General features: G+C 36.8%; 1 protein-coding gene across 5 annotated transcripts in view; it reads left to right on the top strand.

Annotated features, from left to right (window-relative positions):
• The window catches only part of neto1l (neuropilin (NRP) and tolloid (TLL)-like 1, like), a 68,620-nt gene that overhangs the window by 21,105 nt on the left and 20,427 nt on the right, over window positions 1-27,088 (top strand). For 4 of the 5 annotated variants that reach the window (XM_044103856.1, XM_044103857.1, XM_044103858.1 and 1 more), the window contains exons 5-6: window positions 23,223-23,264; window positions 24,447-24,574. In XM_044103856.1, coding sequence (XP_043959791.1) covers window positions 23,223-23,264; window positions 24,447-24,574 — 170 coding nt within the window. Of the gene's footprint in view, window positions 1-23,222; window positions 23,269-24,446; window positions 24,575-27,088 lie in introns of all 5 variants that reach the window. The other variant, XR_006369420.1, reaches the window with a different exon arrangement.

The raw sequence follows: 27,088 nt of genomic DNA on the forward strand, positions 1-27,088 counted from the left end.
TTCTCATTTACTTCACTTTTAATTATCAAATGTTTGCCACTGTCATACCAAATCAAAGCATCAGCTTCAGAAAAATGCACTCAGTCCAACAGTGCAGCACTAAAGAGTCAAGATTCTCATTAGTTCATATCAGTACAGCTTAATGTGCTCATTTACTTTTTTTTGCATATGATGCTACATGCTTAAGTAAAAATGTACCTACTGTGCATGTATTATAAGCACAACTCCTGGGGTCTAGAGCCTACAGGAGAAATGCTGATAAAATCTGCACATGTACACCAACACCTTAACTGTATAGTTATTGATTGCTCCTCCCTGTTTTGCTGAGACAGATGCTTTTTTTCTCAAGTTGGCTCTAGAGCACTTGGCAGGTTGCTGGTTTCTTGCAAGAAATCTATCCTTCATCAGCAGACTCACAACCATTCATCCAACACACTGTCAACTTTACCTGAAGTCTTCACTTCACTGCTACACTCGTTCCACTTTTCTGCTGGATGTGTCCGTATTTCTCGGTGTGTATTAAATTTGTCTTCTTCCCTGTCATTCTGCTCCCATCAGGTGCAGGTATTCCCCATCACCACCCTGTTCATTTCTTTGATCCTATTTGGTGGTCTGTATAGTTTCACTTCCTTCTTACCATTTTACCCCCAATCTTCAGTTTCCTTCCCCTCTTTCTCCTTCAGAACTCTTTCACATCCTTGCCTCTTTCCTTTCCTTGACAGTTAGGACAGATTTCACTCCCCTGTGTCGGTGTCTTTATGTGTGTCAGGCTGTTATTCATGTCAATTTGCTGTGGACAGGTTCCATGGCTCTGAGTGCCATACAGGTTAACTGACTGACTTTCACAAACCAGATTGTTTATTGGCAAGATGGTATTATTTGTTTTTATGTTGAATCATTTGACTGCAGTTCATTATTTATTTGTCCAATGTAACTTTTAAAAGCACATTTTTAAATGTATTTCTATGTTTCAGAAATTAGTTTACTTTTTTTTCAAGGGTTTTGCTGATAGAGTTTGATCAGATGTTAATTTGTTTACTTTTTTTGTCCCACAAAGTGGAATCTAAGTGGAATTTGCTCCTTTTGATGACAAAGTGTCATGCTGCTGATCTTGCTTTTACTAAGAAAAAGACAGGATTTATTTTGGCCAAATGGCAGAAGAAATATGTGAAACTATAAATTAAGGATAAGAATTAAAGATATTATTATTATTATTATTATTATTATTATTATTATTATTATTATTATTATTATTATTATTATTATTATTATTATTATTATTATTATTATTATTATACACATTATACTGCCAAAGGCGCTGCAAAGCTAACCTTTAGAGCCGCACACACAAAACTCCGCCTGGAGTTTGTATGTTTTCACTGTGCAGGCATGGCCTCTCTCTAGGTAGTGTGATTTCCTTCCTTAGCTGACTACTCTAAAATTTCCTTAGGTATTTTGTGTACTTTCATGGTTGTTTGTCCTGTGTGACTCTGTGTTGACCTGTGATGGACTGGCAGGCTGTCTCGCTTGCTTGAACACCTTGTGCTATTTGTATCCTGCCTTCTGCCCATTGTCCTCTAGAGATAGCCACTCGTGACGTGGCAAGTGACTGTAAAAAATGTATGGTTGGATATTTAGTAGAGAAATAATAGTCCAAAGTTTGAATTCATTGATCTCCTGAAAGTTTCCCATTCTGTTTGTAGAAACAGTCTTCCTGCAAACTAGATAATCAGGTTTGCAAATCCAAATTATGAGGCTTAATTTTGTGATTTCTTTATATTTTCCTGCATGCACAGTGTTGGGTCTATTTTAGTTCCTAACCTGCAAGGAATCAACCAAAAACACAAATTGCTTTTCTGCAGAAAAGGGAAGCTGAGCCAGACACTGAGAACCACCGTCGAACACTGTCTGTGGTCAACTCGGTCAGCTCTCAGTCCCCAACTGCCTTTTATTATGATTACAAGGAAGGAGGTTGGGCTTTTTCACACAGTCACACAAAGAATGGATCAAAGACCTTTACTACAAGATGATCTGGAACTTTCTGTGGACATGCTCTTACAAGGGCACGAGGCTGACCATTACCAATCAGTTTCACAGGAAGCTGTTAACACAAGCAATTAATGACCAAAGCAGCTGAGGACACAGGAATGTGTAAATGTTACTAAACCCCAAGCAAATATCCAAGAAAATAGTTAATGATGTACCACAAAAGAAAGACGTCAAGCAAACAACACACAAAATAATAACATGAAAACAATACCTTTTAAATAAACTCATAAGTAAATGAACTTAGGTCATTTTTTTCTAACACACAGTCCTTGTAAAAGTGTTGGGCTGTTGAAACATGATAGAAATGGTTCTACATGTTCTGGCAGCAGGAGGTGATGAGCTTATTACTTGTCATGTCAGGAACATACGATGTAGTCTTCACTGAGTTCAACATAATCGGGAGCAGAATAGTGCTGCACCTCATATGTTTGTGATAATTCCAACTCAATTTGGTCTATGTTTTATTGTAAATATCAAGAATGGTTCTTTTCGTGCCCTGCAATGGACTGGCGACCTGTCCAGGGTGAACCCCGCCTCTCGCCCGGAACATAGCTGGAGATAGGCACCAGCAACCCTCCTGACCCCATTAAGGGACAAGGGTGAACAGAAAATGGATGGATGGATGGTTATTTTTGCTCTTACAAACAACAAGCAGGCACTCCTATGTAAGGTTTATTTCTTGGTACATTTTTGATCAAATGAGCCCAACAAAACGGCAACCTTGAAAAATAATTATTATACATACAAATTTCACAGGCTGCTTTCAGAGGAAAGGGAAATATCCATCACGCTGTTTCAAGCTACTTTCAAAGTTTAATATTTTGCTAAACTAATGTGTTAACTGCCATTTCTTTCTTCCTAAGACTCTCACTTCATTAAAATCCAATAATAAAAATGATTTACTAAGCTTAAGCAGCACGTCACCGGTAAATTATTTTTTGTTGGTGGGTGAGGTCCTTGTTGCTCTCAGCAGACTATTTAGTTTTCACCAAAGTGAAATCTGACCTGTTGAGTAATTTGGTTGTAGGAACTGCAGTTGGAACAGCTTAACCCACAATAATCTCCTCATCTGGCACAAGTGTCTGTGTCAAGCTGGGTACATTTCTCTCATCCATTTGAATCTATTGCAAGTGTACACATTCTGATTTGGCTCGTGTGAAATAATGCATGCTTGAAAAGGACGAATGATCATAGCAGGTGTCAAAAGTATTTTGGTCTAATGCCTCAGGGCTGAGGGAAAATTGGACTGATCTAGCTGTATTTATTTATTCATGTTCAGATTTGGCAGATATAGTAAAAACTATGTTGCAGTGCTTCTTTGCTGTAGTTCTGTTGCTGAGATCCTTATGGCTTCTGCTAAGAGCTAGTGCTTGGCTAGCTTCCTGTTGCCTTCTTATTGTGCTGGTGGCAGGGAAAGAAATGTTACTGCCAACTAGGCCTTAGTCTTCCTCAAAGCAGCACTTATGTGTGTGTTTTTTTTTTTCCTTTTTGGAGTACTATAATCTTAAATGAGGTTGAATGAAATTCTAACTCCCATATCTTTATTGGTAAAAATGGAAGGTTGAATTAAAGAAGTGGCAATACACTCCTTTTTATACGAACACTTTATTTACTCATTAAAACATAAATAAAAACTTTCTGTGTGTTTTGCAAATATGATTAGACATAGTCATTAGAATTGGTGTAATTCTTGAGGCAAAATTATGTACTTGCCAATTTTTTTTTTTTTTTTTTTTTTTTATTTCCACCGATCAAGCATAACATTATAATCAGTATAAACACCCTCACTAACACATGCTGGTGGAGAATCATTAACTTATTTAGTCATGTGGACTAACAGTAACTTGTCTGTTGGATTTGGCGACATGAACCGTAAGTTACTTCCCAGTATTCCACCTTTTCCTACATTACATTGCCCTTTGTTTACCAATGTTCCTTCCTTAGCAGATCCCAAAAATCTGCTAAAAATCTGCTGTCTTTGTTGTCATTATGTATACTTAAGCAACACAGTTTAAACAGCAGGAATTTTTCAACACAGTCACAGTGAGCACTTGTTATTGGTGCCGTAAGAGCACACAGTTATTTACAGATTCATACATGCTAATCTAATGCAGAACTGGTTCCAATTGTGCCCTCACAAGCTTATAATACAAAACGCATAAAAAGAGACCAATACAAAATTGAATTAAAATGTTTGATGACATTTTTATGAAGTGAAATCTATTCTGTTTCCTAACGGTCTTTATTTGTCTCATAGAATGCAAGGTATAGTTTCTGTGCATAGTTTGTCAAAGTGGGACTGTATTTCACTGACACTCAGGTACACATTTATGAAGGCTATTCACAAACTTTTAAGTGATTTGGATGACAATAAGGAACTTTGTTGTGTGCACAATCTGCTCTCCAGCTTTGATTTACCTTTACTTGTCATCGTCACTTTCATATATCAAGAACTCTTATGGATGAGAGTTCAGTTGAAAGGTTGAGTTGCCAATGTCTTATAAATAAGTTATTACCAATTTTGCTGATGACAGAAATTGTCATCTTGATGTTTTTGAAAGAGTTCAGGTAAACATTGCTTACCTTTGGTTGTCATTTACCTCAACTCAAAGCTATGGTGGTTTCTCACAATAGCATTCATTGTTTTTAGAAAGAAAATGTTGTCCGTTGATACATAAGATTAACCGTTTACATAGAAATAATCGATGAAGGATGTCCCAAATTGCTTGTCAAAACATTTTAGATGATGAAACTGAAACCTGGCTAATCCCACTTTCCAATACCTGTTTGTTGTAAGAATTTACAGTAAGAAAAGAAATGTCTACTTTCACTGCATGGCTTGTGAAATAGTACAATACCCTGCAGGCTTTATACCCTTTATAATTTGGCTCACAGTAAAAGAGTGTACTAGATGCTGCATCTTCCAAATGTCAAGTAATTCTTTGTCACCCTGCACACAGGTGTGCATGTGCTTCATTGCCTAATAAGTGTGAGAGTTTGAACTGAGTGACTTTTCACAGACATTGTGATTTATCAAACAATGGCAGTGTATTACTCATTGTTAAAGGGACATTTATCAGAGAGATTATTAAAACTCTGTTTTAATGCACCATTGTTAGGAACACCAGTGAGTACGCTATGCAGTAATTATCTTTCCCATGATTACCACAGTGTGCCTTAGTTTTAAAGCCAGTGATTTAGTGGAGTTTTCACCACCTATTTTTCTAACCTCCCATAGTAGCCAATTGTCACCCCAGTGCCAACACTTGCTTGGATGTGCTGTCCCTCAGCAGCGTTTTACTCTTTTTATTTTTCAAGAACACTCTGCCACTTTCAAAATTAAGGACTGTTTTGATTAGTAATATTCTTTTTGGTCATGTTTGGAGGAAAAAAACATATATGCCTGAAATGGAGCACAATGCAAAGCAGCTATTTCCATGTATAAGCTTCTTCTTGTCTGTTTTTAAAATAATTTAAACACTAAGTCGTAAAAGAGCTGCATGTGCAGTGCCAAAGCATTGGGTAAGTCCGGCTAGTATATGGGTATGTGTTTTATGACTTTCACTAAATGTTTACAGCCAAGCTGCTCACATTTCTAGTTAGCAAACCTATGTAAGACATTAGATGGGAGTGTTTAGTTTTGCAAAACGCTGCATATGATACTACAGTAATTAAAGACAGATCTGAATACCTTTATGTTTACAAAAACACCTAGACATATGTTCACATTTAGTTTTTTTTTTAGCCGTGGTCCATGTTGTTCATCTGCAGCTTGTAAAACATTGAAATTTGAGTGAAAGGAAGAAGTGATTGTTTTGACACAGATGTGTTTGCACACTAGCACTTTCCCCAATGGAAAGTGATACTAAAGTGAGTGTGACATGTTTAGATGATGCACACCTCTTGGTATGTATTTATTTATTTATTTATTTTCTGTACTTTCATTATAGTGTAAGTATGAGCCTTAACGTTAAACACAGTAACACAATGTTACGGAGCTCTGATGTCAAAAAGTGACCAAAACAAACCCTACGTTGGATGCTGAATGTTGACTGTATGTTACATTGGGTTCCTTTTTTTGACATTTTACCTCAAGAAGTGACACGCAAATGCAGAGAGATGAAAGAGAAGAGGGAGGGGTCGAAAGACATTCCTCACTTTTCTCTATTATGCACCAAGGGAGAGGAAGCACAACCGGAGAGATCCTGATGAGATGGGGAAGGAAACAGTTGACATGTTGACAGCAGCTCTATCACACACAAACATACAGGATCCATAGGTATATAAAAACTGAACTGACTGGATTTTAATTTGAAAGATTCGGTCTGTGTGAGTTCATCACATAAGAGTCATATGACTCATCTCCCATTTGTTTCAAGCAATAGTTCATATATCTCACTTTCTTCTTAAGGAATACAAAAAAATAAAATAAAAAATCGGAGTTAGAAGTTTTCGCTAAGAAGAGCTGCGAAAATATTTTGTCAAACAACTATTGCAGAAGCTTAGAAAAGAAAACTCATTGTGCCACTCTTTTTTTAAGAATAATACGGACAGTTACACAAGAAAGCTATGATGGAGGAAAGGAATTTAAAAATAGACTATAATATTGTCCCATGACAAGCTCCTTACACCGATGAGGCTGTTGTAAAACTTCTGCAATCTTACTAGATATTTTTTTAAAAAAGGAGAGAACTGTGTCAGTGTCTTTTGAAACAGTTTCTCTTCCTTTATGTCTCCAAGAATCGGATATTTCTGCAAGGAGCCTTAGGGCTGAGTGTGATGGCTTGCAACAGAAACAGAAGATGCTGAACAATGAAAAAAATGAAACAGAATTTGAGTAACTGTCTCGAGTGTCTAGGCATTCCATTTCTATATGTCTTTGATAATCAGAATTTGTATATATTGTATTATTACCAATAACATCTATGCAGTGCCTTGGAAAATCATTCACACATCTAACCAGTACTCTGTAGCACAAAATGCAAAGCGTTCTTTTGCGATTTTATCTGTCTTACACAAAGAAGTGGATCATTGTGAATGAGAAAGAAAATTATACATGGTTTTTAAAATGTATAAATGCAAATTAGAAATGTGTGGTTATGCATTTGTGTTCAGTCTCTATAAAACTACATTATGCTGTAGCTACATCTTTCCAATAAGTAAAATTGAAATCAGAAAGGTTGGACATATTTGCATTGCAATATATATTGCCCCAGATCTCCAGCTTGGTTTAGATCTGGTCTATAAAGGTGCCATTCTTACACATGCACATGCTTTGATCTCAGCCATTCGATAGTAGCTAAGAATGTGTGAGTTAAAGTCATAGTCCTGCAGGAAGGAGAACTTGTGTTAAGTCTCCAATCTGGCAGTTCAATGTTTTGCCATGAGAAAAACTATCAGGATGATGTGTGGTGGTATTTTTCAGTCACACATAGCATTTTGCATGTGGGCCAAAATAAATAATTTTGGTCTTACCGGACCAGACCAGTTTCTTCCACATGGATTTACTGTGTGTGCAAGACATTTTGTGGCAAACAGAAAATGGATCTTTTTAGTTAGTTTTTTTTTTCTAAGCTTTCTTCATGCTACTATTTTGTAAACACCAGATTTCTAGTTTACAGATTCTTATTCTTGTGGAACTCTGTCACTCCTGCAGAGTTTTTATAGGCCTCTTTGCTTTGCTGATTTACCTGTTAAAGGTCTGCTTGCTTTTTAGTGAACAGCCATAGGGCTGCTGTTTTTTTTAGCATAACCTTGTTCTGAAATTCTCCGCAACTTCGCTTATTTACTTCAGAATTTCTCTTAACGAAAAATTGCAGTATTTATAGCTATGCCAAGATTTCAAGCTTAGTTACTAATGTTTCACTTTTAGGCCAATGTCATCATATCACCATGTTGGGTACCTGGGGTCAAATATAAGTTAAGATTTTTCACTGTGTAACAAAGAAAACATCAAATTACAGGGTAAAAAACAAGGCAAGCTTTCTAAAAAAGAAAAGATTAGACCAGCAGTACAAATGCCAACAGAAACTGCACTTCAGCTAATACATATTTATTTGAATAGACTTGGCAATCAGCAGGACTCTGGGAGGCTGCTAAACAGAACTGCAAGCGACATAAATATATTTTTTTTATCTGTTGATTATCAGACAGTGAGGACGTTGACGGTAAACAAAGATGGATGTGATTGTACATCAACGGTGCAAACTCTGCCAGCTCTCCAGTCATATTAGAGTCCCCATCAGTGTCCTTCACTGACTCTCATGTCAGAGCGCTCATAAAACCAATGGCAGCTTGCAGTAAAGCAGAATGGGCCGTTTATAGATACTCTGGAGTAGAGAATACACATGCAAATTGCCACCCCGCACACGAAGCCATGTTACCATATGAATCATATTTACTTGTGACATGAGGTCCTGCAGGATCACTTTGACCACAGCACCATGACAACCTCATAGCTCACCCTGCTCTGGGTGAAATCCATCAGCACTGACAGTGATCAGTGATGTACTGAAATGAGGGTGTAATGAAGTCGAGTGTGTGACACTCCACCGTCTTTCCCCTGTTGCATGCTGACGGCATGAGGGGATGAAAGGACAAAGAACAATCCCAGCAAGTTGGGTGAAACTGTACATCTGTGGTTAATCCATAGTTATTGTGCATGCAGATATTTGTTACTATGCCAAAAGAGTCTTACTGCGTTGCTACTGGAAGGAGCGAATTAAAATCTACATATATTTAGATTATATTGACCTATTCTCCTCTTGGCTTTGTCTGCAAATGTATAAAGTATTTCTTTAATGCAAAGGGGGTTGATTTAAAAGAAGAGTTTGACATTTTTTTGAATATTGTTATTCACTTCATTTTCAGTAAAACCAGCACTTTGCAATCTTTTTTGTACAGACTATTATATATGTCATGCTATCTTAAGCTAACAGACTGCAGGTGGTGATTGGCTTCTGTCACATTGTTTTCTATGTTGCCAAGCTAGTGCTTTGAGAAACATGATTCATGTGTGTCTAGATGAGAAAGAAAGAGATTTTATGGACCACCAAGTCCTGTCATGTCTTTGAAATGTAAATAATTTTTTTTCACTTTTCAAGTAGGGGCAGAAAGAGCAGGTTGAGAAAGAAAAGGAGGGTAATTTCTACGTAAACGTAGACATAATAGTGTAATCCAAAGAAACCTTGAAGAATTCCAAATAAATATGTTTTAATGGAAGAGGCACCAGGCTAAAAAAGTACAATATATGATGAATATTGTCTGTCAAAAAGAGACTATGGATTAACCATCTCACAGGTGTGTTGACAGAATTGCTAAATTTTTCAGTTTTTGTGAGACTGAAACAATGCATAAAGGCATTACTAATACAACAATACAAGAATATTATCAAATTGCTACTGTAACAACCTGAAGTATTCAAGTTACGTATTCAGGCTGTCACCCTAATACTTAAATATTTCTTAAGAAAGGGCTCAAGTACATGTTATAAATGTCTTAAAATATCTTAATGAATTTGAACGGTGAGGCCACTATGAGTTCACATTTCAGGCACTTCAGCTCTTTCACTGTTTCTAATTTGCCGGCAAAATGAAGTCCAACTCGACGGTCACCCTCCATTACCTTGCTCTCCACTCTGTTGGGAGTTGTTGGTAACAGCTGAAACGGTAAAACCTGAGGTTTCACTCTGCACCAAGGAATTTGATTTCTATTAGTGTGTATCTACAGAGGCTACAGAGCTGGCGTCTCTCTTTTTGTCTCTCTCTCTGTCACTGCTGATTGCATTCACCCATTCAGTAGTTGTGGCCTGAAAATAATTCATCAATCAAAGAAAGCACCTAAAGTGAATATTTGTCATTGTTAGGTGTTATCATTTCTTGGTGATGACCTATCTGCCTATGTCACTTAATTTCATACCTGACATGACATTTTAAGATTCAATATGTGAAGTGTGTATTTCTTTTTCTCTAACAGACATCCACTGAAATGAGTTTTCTGCTGAGAGTGAAATAGGATTTGACAATTTCCTGCTATTTTACTTGCTAACTGGAGCTGCAATGTATTTAGAAAGAAATTGTAATATTTATTGTTAAATGTCCTAATAATATCAGGTTCAATAACTGTGTAGTGGTTTTTTTTTCTTCTTCTCCTTCTGATCTATGTCGCAATGCTTCCAACTTTGCCATTTTGGGGATTGTCATATCTAACAGTTGTGGGTATCTATTGTGGATAGACCCCATCCAGCAGTAACTTTAATGAATTATGAAAACACAATTTGCATAGTGACTGCCACTAAAAGACTTTCATCAATCAACCATGACTGTTGAGCAGGCAAACTGAAACTTAAATATCCAATCAATGAATACTTAGCAGCTACTACTAGGACATACTACGGTAACAACAATGCTATTCAGTATGAACATTGTTACTGAGAGACGAAGACTTAACGTTAGCGCTTTTCAGTCTACGGATGTGTTTAAAAATGAAGTCAGAGGAAGCTATCCAAGAGAAAATTTAATTTTCTATAACACGTCAAAACACACTACATACACACTATATACTGTGTGTATGTAGGTGGGTGAATATGTGTGTTAACCTAGAGAAAAATGTCTTCGTTATGACAACCTGACATTAACCAAGAAATCATGAGCTGACATAAATTTGTTATAAACATATTATTGATTACACTTTAAAAATTATGTAGCTTTATGTTATTAAAGCTAAAGTTTAATCAGTAATACTTTCAGAACAAATTTATGTCCGATCATAATTTCTTTGTTAATGACAAGTTGTCATAACAAAAATATTTTGAATAATGTCAACTTTGTATTAAAAGTGTCATGATTTAACAATTGACACTTTATGACAACAGTCATAAATATTCACAAAGACTTACTCATGTTCATGACAGCTGTTATGTCATGTTTATGAAGGTGTCATGACAGTCTTATTCACAACCCGTCAAATAAAGTGGTACTCTGTGTTTGCTAAGAAATCCCTGCAGTTCATTCAGGCTCCAAGTGAGAGAAAGATTTTCAGCCAGTAACAGAAAAACTGAACAAGTTACAAGAAAGTTCCTCGTTCTGAATTTGTTTTGCACTTTGTCCTTCTGTCTGCAGTTGACCCTGCTGAATTTAGAAGTGTTTTACTTTTGGAAATCTTATAGTGTAGGCAGAGGTTTAAATTAGATCTTTGCATCTTCATAAATTAGTCAACACATATTGCATCTCAGCAGTCCTTTGTTACAGTGATAATGCACACATGAATATTTTTCTTGGCCAATGTTTTAATACTTTAAATACATTGTCTATTACTCCATCTACCCCATTAGTGAAAAGAATAAGCTTCATGACCTTCAATAGTTTGCATTGGGTCAAGGCAATAAACAGTCAGACACTGTTGCATAGGTTTTCCCGCAAACATCACATGTGGATTATTACTTTTCTTATAAGCTTATGGCTTTGTACAGAGGAAATGAATCCAACTGAATCAAATTCAAACTGATTTTACCTGCTTTTATTATTAATGAAAATGAAACGTACCTACACTGTGCCAGGGGAGGAGGGTAATCCTGTTTAGTTTGATCAGATGACAAAAGGAAGGAATGAAAGGGTAAAAATGGCTTTGTGTCCTTCTACATCTGCTGTTTCCAATACAAGCTGAAGACAGCAGCTCTGCATGCATTATCTTCCAAGCCATATGAGAGAAGCTGATGTAGATGCCCAGCAGTATTGTCTGTTTGCATTGTGAATAAGCCTTTTTAGCACACACTGTTATCCCATCAGGCAGGGGTTCAATTAAAGTTGAAGGAAACTTCTGTGCTTGTGCTTGTGCTTCTGCGTGTGCTCGTCTGCATTTTCTTTGTCATCTCTTTGCATAACTTTCTGACTACCTTGTTTGAGAAGCCATTGGGTTGTTAATCAGGGGCAGCCTGTCTCTGGTGACAACAGAGGGTAGGAACAGCTTGAAATAATGTGTTAGGGGGATATTGGTTATTAGTTGCTGGTGATGGAAGAAAATCTCTATAGGAGAGTCTTTGTTGCTTTGTTTCGCCACAGCTACAAACTATGTTCAATTAGACTGCAAAAAAAGAAACCTATTTTATTTGATCCAAAGTAATATTAAAAATATTGGTAAATGTAGGTTAAATAAATCAAGTTTAACAAGTGGAGGAGGTTCTTTATGTTTTTGTGTTAACAGCTAACCCAACGCTCAATCTTCATCAAACTAGCTCACCACAGTAGGGTAGATAAAGCAGGGGTTTTTTTTATAGTAGATACAACAAGGTGTGAACCTTAGCAAGTTCATAATTGAAGTCTGTGCTTAAAATAGCTCATCCCCACTTTGATGGACATAGTCATATTAATAGCATAGTGTTTGGGAGGACAAACTTCATTATGATGAAAAATACTGCAGAGTTTTAATAATGCAATTAGATCAAATTTTCACTCATAAAATCCAGAAGGCAAAACTATTTTTGCAATGCTCTGTAAATCAGGGTATTGTTAGGTACAGACTATTAATTTTATCTTCCTTTTCACAATGCTACCTGGAACAGTTCTTAGAAAGATCTATGTATTCAAATGCATGCCACAGTATTTCAGTTGCTATGGGAATTCCTGTCATTTCAGCAGGTGGGTCACACTCTCATTTTGCTTTTTTTTTCTCTTCACCTTCTTGAATTGTATTGAATATGTATTTTTTACAAATTCTAAATGCTGATATTTGTGATGGTGCATTTTTATAATCACTGGATAAATGAAGTAGCCAACAGGCTATGGGAGTAACCCTACAATTTGAATTGTATTCAAGTAAGAACATCACTGTAGTATTGCTATAAGCAACATTTAAAATATCAGTTGAAAAAAAGAGAATATGTACAGAACAAGCGCATTTTTGCATAGAACAGTTTGTATAATCTTCAGTTTTTCAAAGATCTTTAAGCTTTACAAAGTCACACAATTATATGCAAGTGTGCTGAACCGGTTTTCAAATTATCTGGATTCGTGTGTACAATACACAGTTGCAGTATTTTTAAAATGGTGATATTTTAACGGTGCTTAATAAGAAGAAGAAGTATTCAGATTAACATTATTGTAAAGGACTTCTTGGGGTGCAGTATTTAAATTGTTTTTTTTTATCTCCAGTGCAACAATACACAACAAAATACGTTTGCAATACGTGTTTAAGGTATAAAACTACAAAAGAAATCAACTTTTTAAAAATATTATTGCTGTTACTCCTAGGTTTTATCCTTCACAGACAGGTCATCTTTCTCTTGGGTTCACCTGAACTGAGTTTTAAGAAACACACCAGATGTTGCTGAGTCCATAGTGTACATGTTACAGCGATTTCAATCTCAGAAGGAACCACACTGTACACTTCTGAATACAAATTGTAAACTGTTTTCACAGCATAACTACTTCCACCTTTGGCTCATTGACCAGTTTCTTGTTAAATTCATAGCTCTCTTGGTTGAGAGAGCTATGAATTTGCTTCAGCAACTTTACTGAATATACAGGGCAGAAAACGGTTGTGCAAAATTCTGAATTGCCATTCGTTTCTGTTTTCTTAATCGCCCTCTCTCATAATCTTCGTGTTTAAATACTCTTTGTCATCCTCATTGCATAAGTCACTGTCCTCACTGTTTCCTCATTTTAGATTATGTTTGAAGAAGAAAATGTTATCTTAGAATTACATGTTTGCTCATTTTAAACTACGGTATGTTGAAAAAATTGCCATGGTGTATATGCAAGAGAGAATGTGTTTAACATTCTTCATTCTTCACTTTAACCCACTTGTGCTTGTGTTGGTTGTAAGCATCAGTGTGTTTGCCTGCAGTTCATTACCCCACTGGGTTAAATTGTAGCCTGCTGTTGGCAGAAAATAAGTCTTTTTGAGCTGCTGATTCCCCCCTGGGTCTTCTAAAACAACTGCAGAGTAGCAGTGACAATTGAAACAGAGATTTGCCACCTCTAATAATTCCATGACAAGAAAATAAAACGCCTTCCCTAAAAAAAAAAAAAAAAAAAAAAAAGCAATCAGAGTCTTCAATTACCTTTCTTAGTGGAGCATTGTTTGTAGATCAGCAGATCTATCCCTTCTCTCTCACACACACATAACCTTACTCCATGCCTTTCAGTCACTGTTTGCAGTAATGAGTGGCAGAGTAGGGATGTTGTGTTGATTTATTGCATGGCTGGCCAAATGGAACCTAGATTGAAAGTGTCTGTCATTGTAGCATCCCTCAGATAGAAACACCTGTGATGCCTTGGGACAACTAACTGTTGTATTAGTAATGGCTCCCCCATCTCCAACCAGCACTCACACAAACACCCGCCAACACACGCACATATGCAAATGACAAAATAACATTTGCAGTCTGTTTTCAGTTTGTTTAACTATGTTGTATCAATTTCGTAAAGCAAGAGAATACCTGTCTGTTCTCTCAACTAACCTATTCTTAATCTATTTTAAATAGAACTCAATCTCTTACTGTTGTAAAAGTAAAACTCTTGTTAAGGACACATTAGAGGGAAAAAGGTATTAATGTTCATCAATTCCAGGATATTTTTGTTCTTTTTCCACAATATAACTCAGCTAGTAGTTCCAGATTTAAAGATTCTATTCAAAGGACATCAGTGTAGGAAGTACTAGTTTTGACCTCCTTTATCTCTAATTTTAGAGCACCTTGTAAAGTATTAGACATGTACATCGGAATACGCTATACATTTATTGAAATAGTATATAAGCGCTATTTTATATAGTGCTTCTGTAAAATAAGCACTAAAGCATTTCTAATAGTATGTTTGCTCAATAAATGTTACCAAGATTATTGCGTTTTTAAAAGTACACACATCATTATGGCATGATAACCACTTGCTGAATATGTTGTGTAGCATTTGCAACCTGACCTTTTTCAGCTTTTGATTAAAGTATTTGCATATCATGCTGGTCAGGTTGTAAATTGCAAGTGAAAAAATAGAGCAAGCAATTTATTGAAAACAACATTTAACCTTAAACATAATGGATGTTTGAGAGCATGGCTTCACAAAAACAAACAAAACTGAAACTGTTGGTCCAACTGGTGGAGATGTTTTTTTTTTTATTATTATTATTTATTTATTTTTTATGGTAACGAATTGCAGTCTGGAAGTTAGTTTCATTTTTGTAAACTTCTTTGTCACCCATCAAAAAAAAAAATCATTAGGAATCACTCCAAAGCCCATGGTTTTGATCCTTTAGAATTGCTAACTTTCAGTGGAGAAAGCTGAAATTATAAACTGTTCCCACATCTTATCACCCTCCACCGAGCAAAGTCAAGTTGTTTAAATCAACAGAAGCCATGTCTGCAATACCAGTGCAAAATCTGTACGTTACTAGTGTTTGTAGCATTGTCCAAACTAACAGAAATACATCTTAGCTGCTATGTGCTTTAGTTTTTTTCTTTTGTTTTGTTCTGTAGACTTTTTTATTGTTTTTATTGAAGCCAAAATAATTTCTTGCCATGTTAGACAGCCTTTAAATATGTCACACTGCTTCTCATTTGCTTTCGATGTTAGGATACGTTTTTCTGCTGTATTCCGTTGTCATGATTTGGGGTGAGGATTGCCTGCGGAATCATGTTTAGTCACTTTTTTGAAACTATCTCTACATAATGGGTTAGACAGTTTAAATATATTGTATATTTTACTTAAAAGCCAAAAATGAGGATTTATGCACAACATCTCCGCTCAGTATTAACATTTTCACCTGATTAGAGGCAAGGCTGGAAACATAGTTTCTTTACAAGCCATAAGCTGTGCTGTGCATTGATTAGCAGCTACTTCCCATATTAAATCCTCTGAATGCAGCAAGTTTCCATGCACAGATTTTTTACTTGGTTCCATTTTTGTTCAATGGACACTGTTAGTGTAAGATTTGCGCTCTTTACAATTTAGGTTAGATTTTAATAATTTACAGTTTGTGAAGACCAGATCCATTTTATCTTTTAGAATATCTTAGAAATAAAAGAAGATGATTGAATGACTATATCACTACCAAAACTGAAAAAGACGACTACAAAGCATAGTGAGACTATGCTTCATCCTTGGATCACTTCAGCATGCCATTGCTTAACACAGTGTTGTATTCACACAGGACAGGAGAAACTCTTCACTAGGTGATAGTATTGTGATGTCTTATCAGTTTTTTTGTGCTTGTCACTGTTTCCCTGGAACACTGAATTGAGGGTAGGGACAGCATTCGCATTACTGCGGGTATGTGCGGATTGGGAAACAAAAAAGAACTCCACCTGGGTGATTGAAATTCTGTGCTGTCTTCTCAAAATTAAAGTCTTGATTGACATATTTACTCAACTATTGTGAGGGCAGCTACAGGTGACTTCAGTTTGTGCCAGACGCTAAGTAAAATCTGTAAAGCTTTGCTGACAAAATAAATAAATAAATAATAGTTGCATAGGAAAACAGCCTAGTCAAAGTATTACTGAAATCTATTTGAAGAGGGCTTATGTGAAATACTCTCGAGTGGACATTGTGTTTTATGGAATAGATAGGGGCCAGAACAGGCACCACTGGAGAGTGAGTTGTTGTCGGCAAAAACAAAAAACTGAAGATAACATATTTTTAAAGAAGATACAGTTGACAGTTAAATTACCTAAGCCGTGAAAAATGACTCGAAGACAGAAAAACCCGGTTCATGTTTTAGCATACTGCATGATGCCTAGCAGTCACGTGTTGCATCAGATCCAGCCAGTTTGACACAAGCCCCTTTTGACTTAACTGAAATTAAATATCTCTTTAATTAAAGAAAAATGTTTTTTTTTTTTTTTTTTTCTTCTCAAAAGCCTTGAGAAAAAAGTAATTAACTGAAAATGAGGAACATGTCCTCAAAACCCCACAGTACATAATTGTATAGTGGTAATAAAAAGTACTCATCGGAGCAGTTTAGAGAACAAAGGGTACTTGAACCTTTGATAGTGTTTTTACGGTGCTTTGAATTAGCTCAAAACTGCCAAAAGCTTAGATGTGTTGGACACGCTGTAATGATGGAATATTTAAAACTACATTACAGAACTCCCAGCTGAAAGGAATAATTAAAATGGATTTCAATAGCCAGTAAGTAAGTCATAGATGAATTTCTGAGAAGAGTGCAAACTCAAACTGCGAACCTTTGGCAAGGCAAAAATCTTCTGTTACATTTTAGGTTTTTGCCAAAAATCTGTTTTCAACATCTATATTGTAACTAGGACTGGGACTTCAACATGTTAATTGTAATCATTAATTTTTTAAAAAGTGACTTGCTGAAAAGTATTGCTCAGATTTCTGACACACTGCTCACACTGCTGCACACACATCAGCACAGTAGTCGGTGGGATTGACAAAAGTTTGTTTGTCAGCTACGAGGAAGATTGACACGAAAGTTTGCCAAACAGTGAGGGAGACGAGGCTGCACTTCTTGGCTTATTGGATGGATAAATGGCTAAATTTTCCTTTCAGTCCTGTAAAGAAAAGGGATGTTGTATCCAAATGCATGCATAAATTACATAAAGCCAGATTTGTGTTGACAAACTGCTCATTTGTTCAACCAAGGCACATTTCTTTCCATTTTACAGAAAGTAATGACTCAAAGCTGTTTTCAAACTGCCTCTCTTTCTCTTCCCATCATAAATAGAAGTTAATTTGGGTTGCAAAACCTTATCTTGAAAGCTTCTTAAAAGCTCCAAAAAATTTGTAAATTTTCAAGTTTTTTGTCAAATATTTTCTGAATAATTTTGATGCTTTGCTTCTCTTTACTTCACTTGGTTTACCTGTGCAAGCTAGAAACACTTCAGGTGAAGGAATGAATTGACTTTAGAAAACAAAAGAGGAAAAACAATTTTTGAAAAGCCAATGTGGCATTTGAGTTAAAAGTTCATATTTCCTTGAGCTACCATGAAGAAAGTAAATGCCAGCAATGGGAAGGCAGCTTAAATAGTCATTTTGTGCAGCTGTGTGACAGAAATATTTTGTGAATATGGTGCACATTGGTCATTTGGCATCATGCTTTTTTTCCCCCCAACTGTCTAATATATCTCACTTAGCTGACTAGCTGTCTCTTATGAACAGAATGTGCTTAGATGTGGAAGGCAGTGAATCGGTTCCTTTGTGCTTTGAGAGATTCCACTGGGGATAAAGATTTTTATTTCTCTCTTTTACGGATCTTTTCAAAGCAACAGTCATTTTGGTTTGTTCTTTGACCCTTTAAGTGCTTGAGCACATTCTGCTGATGGAGCAAGTGCAAACTCTTAGTGCTGTATCCATAAACCTTGGCAGAAAATTGTGATTTGGGTACCTGTAAGTCTTTTAACAACACCATGATGACAATGCATATGTGTTAGTATTCTTCTTGTGCTGTGGTGTCCTTGAGAAAGACACTTTATCCCTTTCTGCTTCCAGTGCTTTTCTATTCACTGCTTTCCTTATGGAGATCAATAATGTATCGTATGAATCGTTAGTTCAAACACAAGGACAGAGATCACAGCCTTTTTGTAATCTATATGCCTCTAAAAACGTAACGGTTTGTCCTCCAGATGCTGACAGAGGATCTTTCTCTTTGAACAGATATTTCTGGATATTGGAATCCTCCACCAGAACATCCTGGGGGTTAAGTGCTTTTAATCAAGGGCACTTGAACCATAGATAGTTGGAGTAGGATTGGAAATTACTCAGGAGAGTTTTGCCAGCGACAAGCTCTTCCTGCAGGGTTACAGACCATATATTACGAGGTCAAGGGCAGCTGTCTGTATGAATGTAAAACAAAGTGAACTCAGGTTCACAGGGAAAATATATTCGTCAGATCTTTATTCTTCACCGTAAGCAAGACTTGTTTTTTTGGGGGGGATAGGGTTTGCCTTCTTTGCTGTGTGGTGCAGTTTCTAGTAGGACTTCTGATGTGTAGATGTTGATGCTCGTGACATGGCGTTGCAGTACACATCGGCGCTAATCGCAATTCAGGGCACAGACCCAGCTCACTGACCATGACACCCAGGCTGTGGTAAATCCTATCAGTCCTTTGCAGGTCCTACAGCATCCACATTTGACATCAAATTTTTCGAAGTACAGATGGTTTGTCGTCTGAAGCGATGACAAAGTCCTGCTGAGTCACATCAGATATGTGGTTATTCTCTAAAGCAGTGTTTCATTAGAAGAGATTTTCCCAGTGACATATGTTTTCTCAATCAAACAATCCAGCATGTATTGTGTTGGTTTGTTGTGAGATCTGGATGTTAGTTGAACTGTAAGAATATAAGAAACGGTCACCCCTGTTTGATTTCACCACGCTCTCTCTTTCCGCCTGCAGCTCCGTTTTGGTCGTTTAGTGGAACTCTACCCACATCTGTGGTTGGTGTGATTAATGGTGGCTATTCATTAACTCGATCAACCACATAAACAGAGATTATTAATCAGATGCTTATTTAAATGTCACCACCAAGTGGTTGGGAGGAAATGAGGCCATTGGGAAACTGAGTTTTGTGTGTGGGCTGCTTGTCAGTGCCTCGATTTCTCCTTCCCTCTTCTCATGTTTAATTCTTGAAACATTGTTCTACACTCACAATCATGGGCTTACTCATTAGTTATGCATACATTAAGGGCAAGAGTTAATAGTGAAGGGATGTGTAGCAAGTGTAGCAGTGAAGTAATGCTATTTAATTTTAAATGCGATTTATTGTACCTTATTAATGAAACATTTTTTTTCATGTCTGTATTATGAAAAGTAATGCAACACTTATGGGATTGTAGTCATTAGAAATTCACTTCTTCAGCTATGTAGCATGCTTTTCACTTGTGAGTGCCTAAAGGACATATGGGGAACACTTTGTACTACACAGCTGAACTGTGTTCATCTACGCATAAGACATTATAACAATTCACTAATGTCTATGTCGGGAATTTCCAGTTTAGCCTTTCATATGAAGGCATATGTTAGAAAAAATGTAACGGAACATTTCATAAAAATGTTTGCTTGTAGTCAAGGCTTGCATGGTATTCACATTGGCTTTTTTTGTACACAGGTTTTTTTGTTGAAATGTTGAAACGCAACTTAAACAGGTCAGCAAAGATTCTGTACCTGGAACAGAGCAGAAGTCATCCTCTTAGTGAACACGGGTTCAAGCTATTTGTTAAATATCGGTTTTTCAGACACGGACAGTCCAGTGACAGGGTTCTGTTGGTCAGAGATCCCCCATTGAGATGCAGTTCCCAGCTACAGATTTCCGAACCACAAAATACTTTGTTCTATTTTTGTACCACTTAACATTAAATTGTTGTATTTTATGGTGCATTTTGTTTCGAAATCAACCTCAACAGACAGTCCATTGTAAACAGTTAGAAGCCAACTCTACGTCCTGGTCTTTCAAGTGAGCATGTTCTTGTCAGAGCTAAGTACAAGAATTTGGACTTTAACAGAGAAAAATGTGTGACATTTTGCACTAAATTTATTCTGTTAATATAAAGCAGTTTACACAATGCAGAAATTGGGGACCTCATAGGGGGACGTTAATGACAATGACAGCACAAAACAAACAAATTAATAATGTCAGCATGCTGTGATGAAACTCAACAGAGCTTTGGAAATATCATGTTCACGCTGTGATGTAGTGTCACCGATGTGGCTGAGATTATGAATCTTGCTGAGATTGTAAATACGTTACATCATCACTCATGCAGAGAGTAAACATTTAGTTCATCATTTATTTCATCAATCCAGCTAATTGATTGGATCTATTAATCAGTGATGACAGACAGGAAAGGAAGGGGGCTGATCAATGGAGGCATGGAGGATGTCTCATTAACATTCAACTCCTCAAGTTTAGAAAGGTCAAGGGTCAACTAATTTATAAGCACTGTAGTCCTGTGGTGACTATATTAAGAATAGGTTTTATTATAGGTGATGTCAGGCTGCTCTCATTCTGGCTGACCTTGTGATTATTGTGTGGAACATGATACCTATAAGCAAATGAGAAATTTCTCAAAAAGGCAGCAAAGTTGACCTTGAGGTCAATGTTTCATGAACTGTCTTCTACTCTTTTTTCTTTTTCATTTCTCACAGACATAAGCAATAAGACAGGCAAACACGGACAGCGGTAGAGAGGACAGAAGCCTTCAAAGTTTGTCATGACTCTTATCCCTGATAATTTGTAAAAATAATCCTTAATTATAAATCATTGTATGTAGTCCTTCATGTTTTTTAAATGGTCATCAAAAGACTGTCCTTTACAAAGTTTACTGACCTTAGGTTTTGACTCTGAACATAGCTGTAATTAGTTGAAAAACACTAACTTTACCTTTAATGTTAATTTTATTCTTATTTGAGATTTGATTTACATTTTTGTGCAAATTCACCAGGTGTTCATTGGAAGCTATTTCCGACTTCTTTTTTCATGTCTGCTGCGCTTGAGCAAATAGTCACTGACTCATGTCTAGACCAAGAATTTAGAGCGTATACACAGACAAAAAAAGTCAGTGGCATTTAGGAAAGGAGTTCATGCTGTGCAATCAAAGCTCATTTTCCACACTAAGCTCAGTCAGTGGTAGCCATGTCACCGTTTATCCTCAAGTGGATTTTGTGAGTCCTCAGATGAAGGCAGTCAGAAGATTGTAACTGACTGCAGACCTTTAAAGGCACAAAAACTTTGTTACTATGCTGGAATCAAATGAAATCAAGTGGAATTGATTTAATACGATATTTACTCTATTCATATTTTATATCAAAAAGTAATGTACTAAATCATAATTAGTAAATTACGCTTTAATATTTCCGGAGTTGATCTTAATTTCTAAAGACTTTCCAATTTCAAAATTTTATTGGAAAACAGAAATATTTCCGCTGAAGTGATGACAAAAAACCAAGTTGAAGCTTAGATGATTTCTGTCTGTAGAGACGTCATCACACTTCTCTACAGAATGACATTAAATCTTTAGGATTAATAAACTGTGATGTTGGGTAAAAGATTTGACATGTGTCATCAATGGCAGCCATTTTGAAGCAACTTACTGCAGCAGTACTCAAAACCTAAATAAAATACATCCAGGTAGTCTTGTCCATATAGATGTGCTAAACAGTGTCTCCATTGTCTCAGCTGCTAATGCTAACGCTCCTCAAATTCAAGACAGCAAGTACAATATGTTTTGCTGCAATTGCATCCTGGCTCAATCTGTTCTCCGTCAAATCTGCTGTAGCACGCTTACAGCACTCATGCAAACATTGGTAAATATTATATTAGTATGAATTAATGGTTAACATATTTTTTGTGACTTCTATGATCATCTAAATTGTAAGTACTAATGCTGACCTAACAGTCCCCTGTAATGTTTGTGATTTCTGTAATGCCTTGGAAAGTTTTGTATTATTTCTGTGAACCATGAAAGACTCCTGCTATTGCTTGCTTTCATGCTTTTACTATGCATTTTATCTTTACATTAGAACAAGAGATGTTTTGGGTTCTTACAGTATGAAATACTTTGCACACCTGTACCATAGAGACGTCAACATGTGCACTTTACTTTTTGTTATGGGAATTCAGAAAACATGCACATTTATGTCTGATGTGCTTTTACACTGGTGGCTCTAATGCTCTGTTGAACTGCGTACATTACAAATAAGCATATTAAAACTAGCTGCAGTGCTGATAGAGACGATAGTTTCCCTGCAATGAATGCAAAACCATCTCTTTTGTCTTATGGAACTATATAATTTAATACCACAACCGTAAAATGCCTGTATGTGCAAGCCATGCACGTATAATTAGACATGGCCGGGTGTGTAATTATGATGATATAATAGTCTTGAACAAGCTCAGTCACATATGTTAAAAAAAAGGAAATGCCTATTCATGCTCAATTATTTCCCAATATAGTGAAATATAACAATATGTAACCATAGCTATACTTGTTTCACTGGTGTAAGTTATCAAAATAATTCTCCTATTCATAAAAACACGTAACAAATATTGATTTTTACCACAACATTTAAGGATGCCAGAATTAATTTAGGATATAGGATATAGTTCTTCATATATAGGCTTCCCTTAAGCATTATGCGCTTTGCTGCTGTGTTATCTGTAAAAAAAATTTATTTCAGGCATTAAAAATGAATGCCCCCACCTCTCTGTTTCCCCCCTTCTATCTCCTCAGATCCCGACTTTGCTGATTTGGGAGTACCCCCACCTCTGCCCTGTAGGTATACTCTCTCAGTCTCTGTTTTTACTTCTGTTTTTTTTTTTTTTTTCCTTTTTCTCTTTCTGCCTCACTTCTGATTACATTACACACTATGTTTTACCACAGTTCTTCTTCCTAAGGCTTGTAATGCTGCTCTGTACAAACTGTGTTTTACTGTTGCAGTGTTTGCATATGTACCTGTGGCATCCAGTCATTCATCCACCACATTAAACCACCTACAATGGAGAAAAAAAATTACATTTATTATTACTTTCAATGAATGTTAATACAATACAGTAAAACACTGAGGATGTTTTCACATCTGATACTCCGATAGACTCTGTTCTATTGGGGATCAATACTGCCACATTTGTGACATTTACAAGAAGACAAGAGTACAAGTTCTTTCTTCATAAAATGTAAGCAAAAATAGAGTAGCGTCAAATGTTAGCGTTTGTAAGATTTCACTTTTGTCCTTGGTAAAACACCACGAGCCATATCTCCCTCTAGAGTAAGAGTCTGACATTTGTTTTGGTTATATTCACCCAGAATGCCCTGCACCAGAGTTTGCTTCCTGCTTTTGGATCAGTCTGTGGTCTGTTTACACCCACGTATGCATTCAAACACCGCCAGAGTTCACGTCTATTGAACCGAGACCTAGGTTTTTAGGCTGACCAGTGTTTGCTTTTTTTGTTCTGCATCAGAGTTTGGTTGCTCATTCACACTTCCCCAAAAGAGGTGGACTTTCTAGACTAACAAACTAGAGTCTGATTAAAACATCCCAAACAGGGCTGGTGTGAATACATTTAAGTATACCTTTGCTGCTTATATCAAATTTAAGAGGGCAATTTGTTGTTCTGGATCAGAAAGGTTTGCCTTCACACAAAATCGGGAAGGGTTAAAAGTTAACATCTTGTTAGGTTAAAACCTTACCCTGTGCTAAGATGCTGTGGTGGGATCTTACTAGATCTCTAGTCAAATATATCATTGAAAACCTCAAATAAATGAAGCAATGTTACAAAGAATGGGACAAAATTCCTCCACAGTGATCTGAGAAAAAAACTGTTTTAAGTTTTTATTGATTGATGTGGTATACTTGGCGTTTCCAATTACTTTTCCATGCAGAATATTTCTTTTTCTCATGACTGCATACATGGAAAATTGCTTTTGTATGTGTTTATGAATGCACCTGTGTTTCAGCCTGTCAGTATGACATGGTTGGTCCAGAAGGTATCATTGAGTCCCATCAGATCACCAGAGACGGGAAAGCTGGTGCCACTGAGGCTGTCGACTGTAAATGGTACATCCGTGCTCCACCCCGTTCCAAGGTCAGTGACTTAACTATTCTTCATCCAGCTGTGATTACAATGCAAGTTAGTTGCTTTAATCTTGTGTCTCTTCAGAGAGCGTAGAAGCATATTCTGTTGCTTGTGAAGGTTTTTGTCGCTGCGGGGAAGAAAGAGTTCCACCACTAGGGTCAGAAAGACAAACAGGCAGAAGCGCTTACTTAGGGCCAGGTGCTCATTTTTCTAATCGCCGCAGTGTTGCCAAGAGGAACAAACCACTGAAAGGATGTGGAGAGTTAAAAGAGAGGATGAGAGAGAGGAAGACTTGGTTGGGGCAGAAAAAGACAGGATGATTTAGCGCTGATGAAATGGTGTTACGATGCAGTTTGACCCTTTACCCTGAGGCTTCCCATATTTGTTTTCTATGCCAGTGTCTGGACGCAGCCTTGCATGCATAAAAAAATACAGATATGCTCCCTACACTCGTAAACATGCACAACTTCACTCCAGCCACTAATACACTGTAGACTCGCTTCCTTATCTTTGGGATGTACCTGTGCTGCATTAATGCTAAAGGATTAAAAGTCTCCTGAGCCTGGAGCTCCAAGCAGAAAAAAAAAACATATTTCAAAGGCTTTGTGCTGTTTACACTGATCAGCCATAACATTATGTCCACCAAGGTCAAAACTGCTGAGGAGCATTGATTATTGAATGGAGTACATTTGATTACTTACATGTTTATTTTTTTCCAATTCAAGTATGCAATTTTTTAATTGTTTTGCATTATTAACTAATGAAATATTTTATTTATGTGCTTTTTTTTTTTTACCTTGTGTCATACCTGTTTTTAAAGGTAGAAAAATTATTTATATTTGCTTCCAGTAAATTTCACTGTTGCTTCATTCAGATCAATATTCTGTTTTTTCTCCTGCTGCATCTTTTCCCTAACAATAAAGTAATTTAAATGACAATAAGCTGGTTGATTCTTAGCTAAAGTAATGGTTGATTCGGACTTCCTTAGGCTCTCAGAAAAGAGAATAACCTGCTCTTTTATGTTGCAGCCTCCTCTGATGCATACTCATGCTGGTTTATGAGATGGCTAGCTGATAACAATGGTATGGCCATGATTCATGGCTGCAGCAGCTGTTCTTATCTGGCATCCTCTTCAGGGTTGCATATTTCCCACTAATGCCTTCGTTTCCATCGGAAATGCCCTTCTGATTCAGCTGCTTTAAAAGTCAAGGCCACTGGAGCTGTAAGATTGCACCATCCACCTTCAGACTTTTTCTGAATCAAAATGCAGCTACTATAAGTAGTAGCATTTTGATTCTGAATCAAAATGCTACTAGTTATAGCATTTGTTTTATTGCTGCTATAAGTAGTAGTAAAAAAATGAAAGGAAGGCAGAGGGATGCTGGGCCCTTACCAATACAAGACTGATTTTCTTTTTTTTATTATTATTTACTCAGCATGGATATTACTCTGTAACTGATTTGGTGCAGTGCAACATTTGCATGCATGCCAAAGAATGTGAGTCAGTTTTACAATTTAAAGATGTCATTAATGAAAAACCAACATAACGTGAACATTGAAAAGTGATATATTTTATAATGTTAAAATCAGTTTAAAATGTCATGCTGCAAAAGCGCATCATAGTGCAAGTCAAGGGCCAAAGGTTTACACTCACTGGCACTGATAGGCATGAACGCGAATGCGTTTTCAAGCATGATTCAATCTTTACAGGTGCACGGTTTTAAACTTCTCACTGGTTCTAGTTGCAAAACTCATGAAGCGTATAAAACCTCTGTTCATGTTTCTGTCAGAGAGTGCAGACACACGCTTATGTTACCCACCTCCCTTACTTTATATGTTACATACATGTTGCTGTGCTGTAATCTTGGCAAATTGTTCAATACCCCCTATGCTCTTACAGTGCTGCACTGTTGCCAGTGTGCCAGAAACAGTAGAGAGATAATGACATCCTATGCCGGAGGCTCTAATTAGACTGCACCGGCGGACTCCAGAGAGAAGGCAGGAAAAACGGGGTGAAGAAAAGGAAGAGGGTAGGGGGCTTGGGGTTGCTAAATAATGTATTTTATCTAAGGTCTAAATGTATAAGGGATGGAAATTAAGTGTGGAAGGCAGATGGCAAAGAGAGAGAGAAAAAGTCGTCGTAAGGGTAGGCACACCTGCAGAAAGCAGTAATGGCCATGTGTTGTTGCCAGAAGTGACAGCAATGCACCACTTTTAATGATGATGTTAGATCTTTACACCAGCATGTGTCATCTGAACATCATTTTTTTATAAAGAGAATTTGTAGCAACCACAGGGGGAGAACAAAATCAAAATTAATGAGCTTTTACTGGTATCCAAGGCATCATGAAAGAACATCTAATCAGACACAAGCCTGCAAAATAAAACATCAGGCTGCAAATACATGTATGTCTGTTGGTTGTGTCTTTTTTTTACAGCTACATTTTCCCCGCTTGTTATTTCTGCCTACACAGACGTCCAAGTACACCTGGCAGCTCTTGGGAGTGTCAAAGATTATTTCCA

The sequence above is a fragment of the Gambusia affinis genome, linkage group LG21 (assembly GCF_019740435.1).
Source record: "Gambusia affinis linkage group LG21, SWU_Gaff_1.0, whole genome shotgun sequence".
Lineage (NCBI taxonomy): Eukaryota > Metazoa > Chordata > Actinopteri > Cyprinodontiformes > Poeciliidae > Gambusia > Gambusia affinis.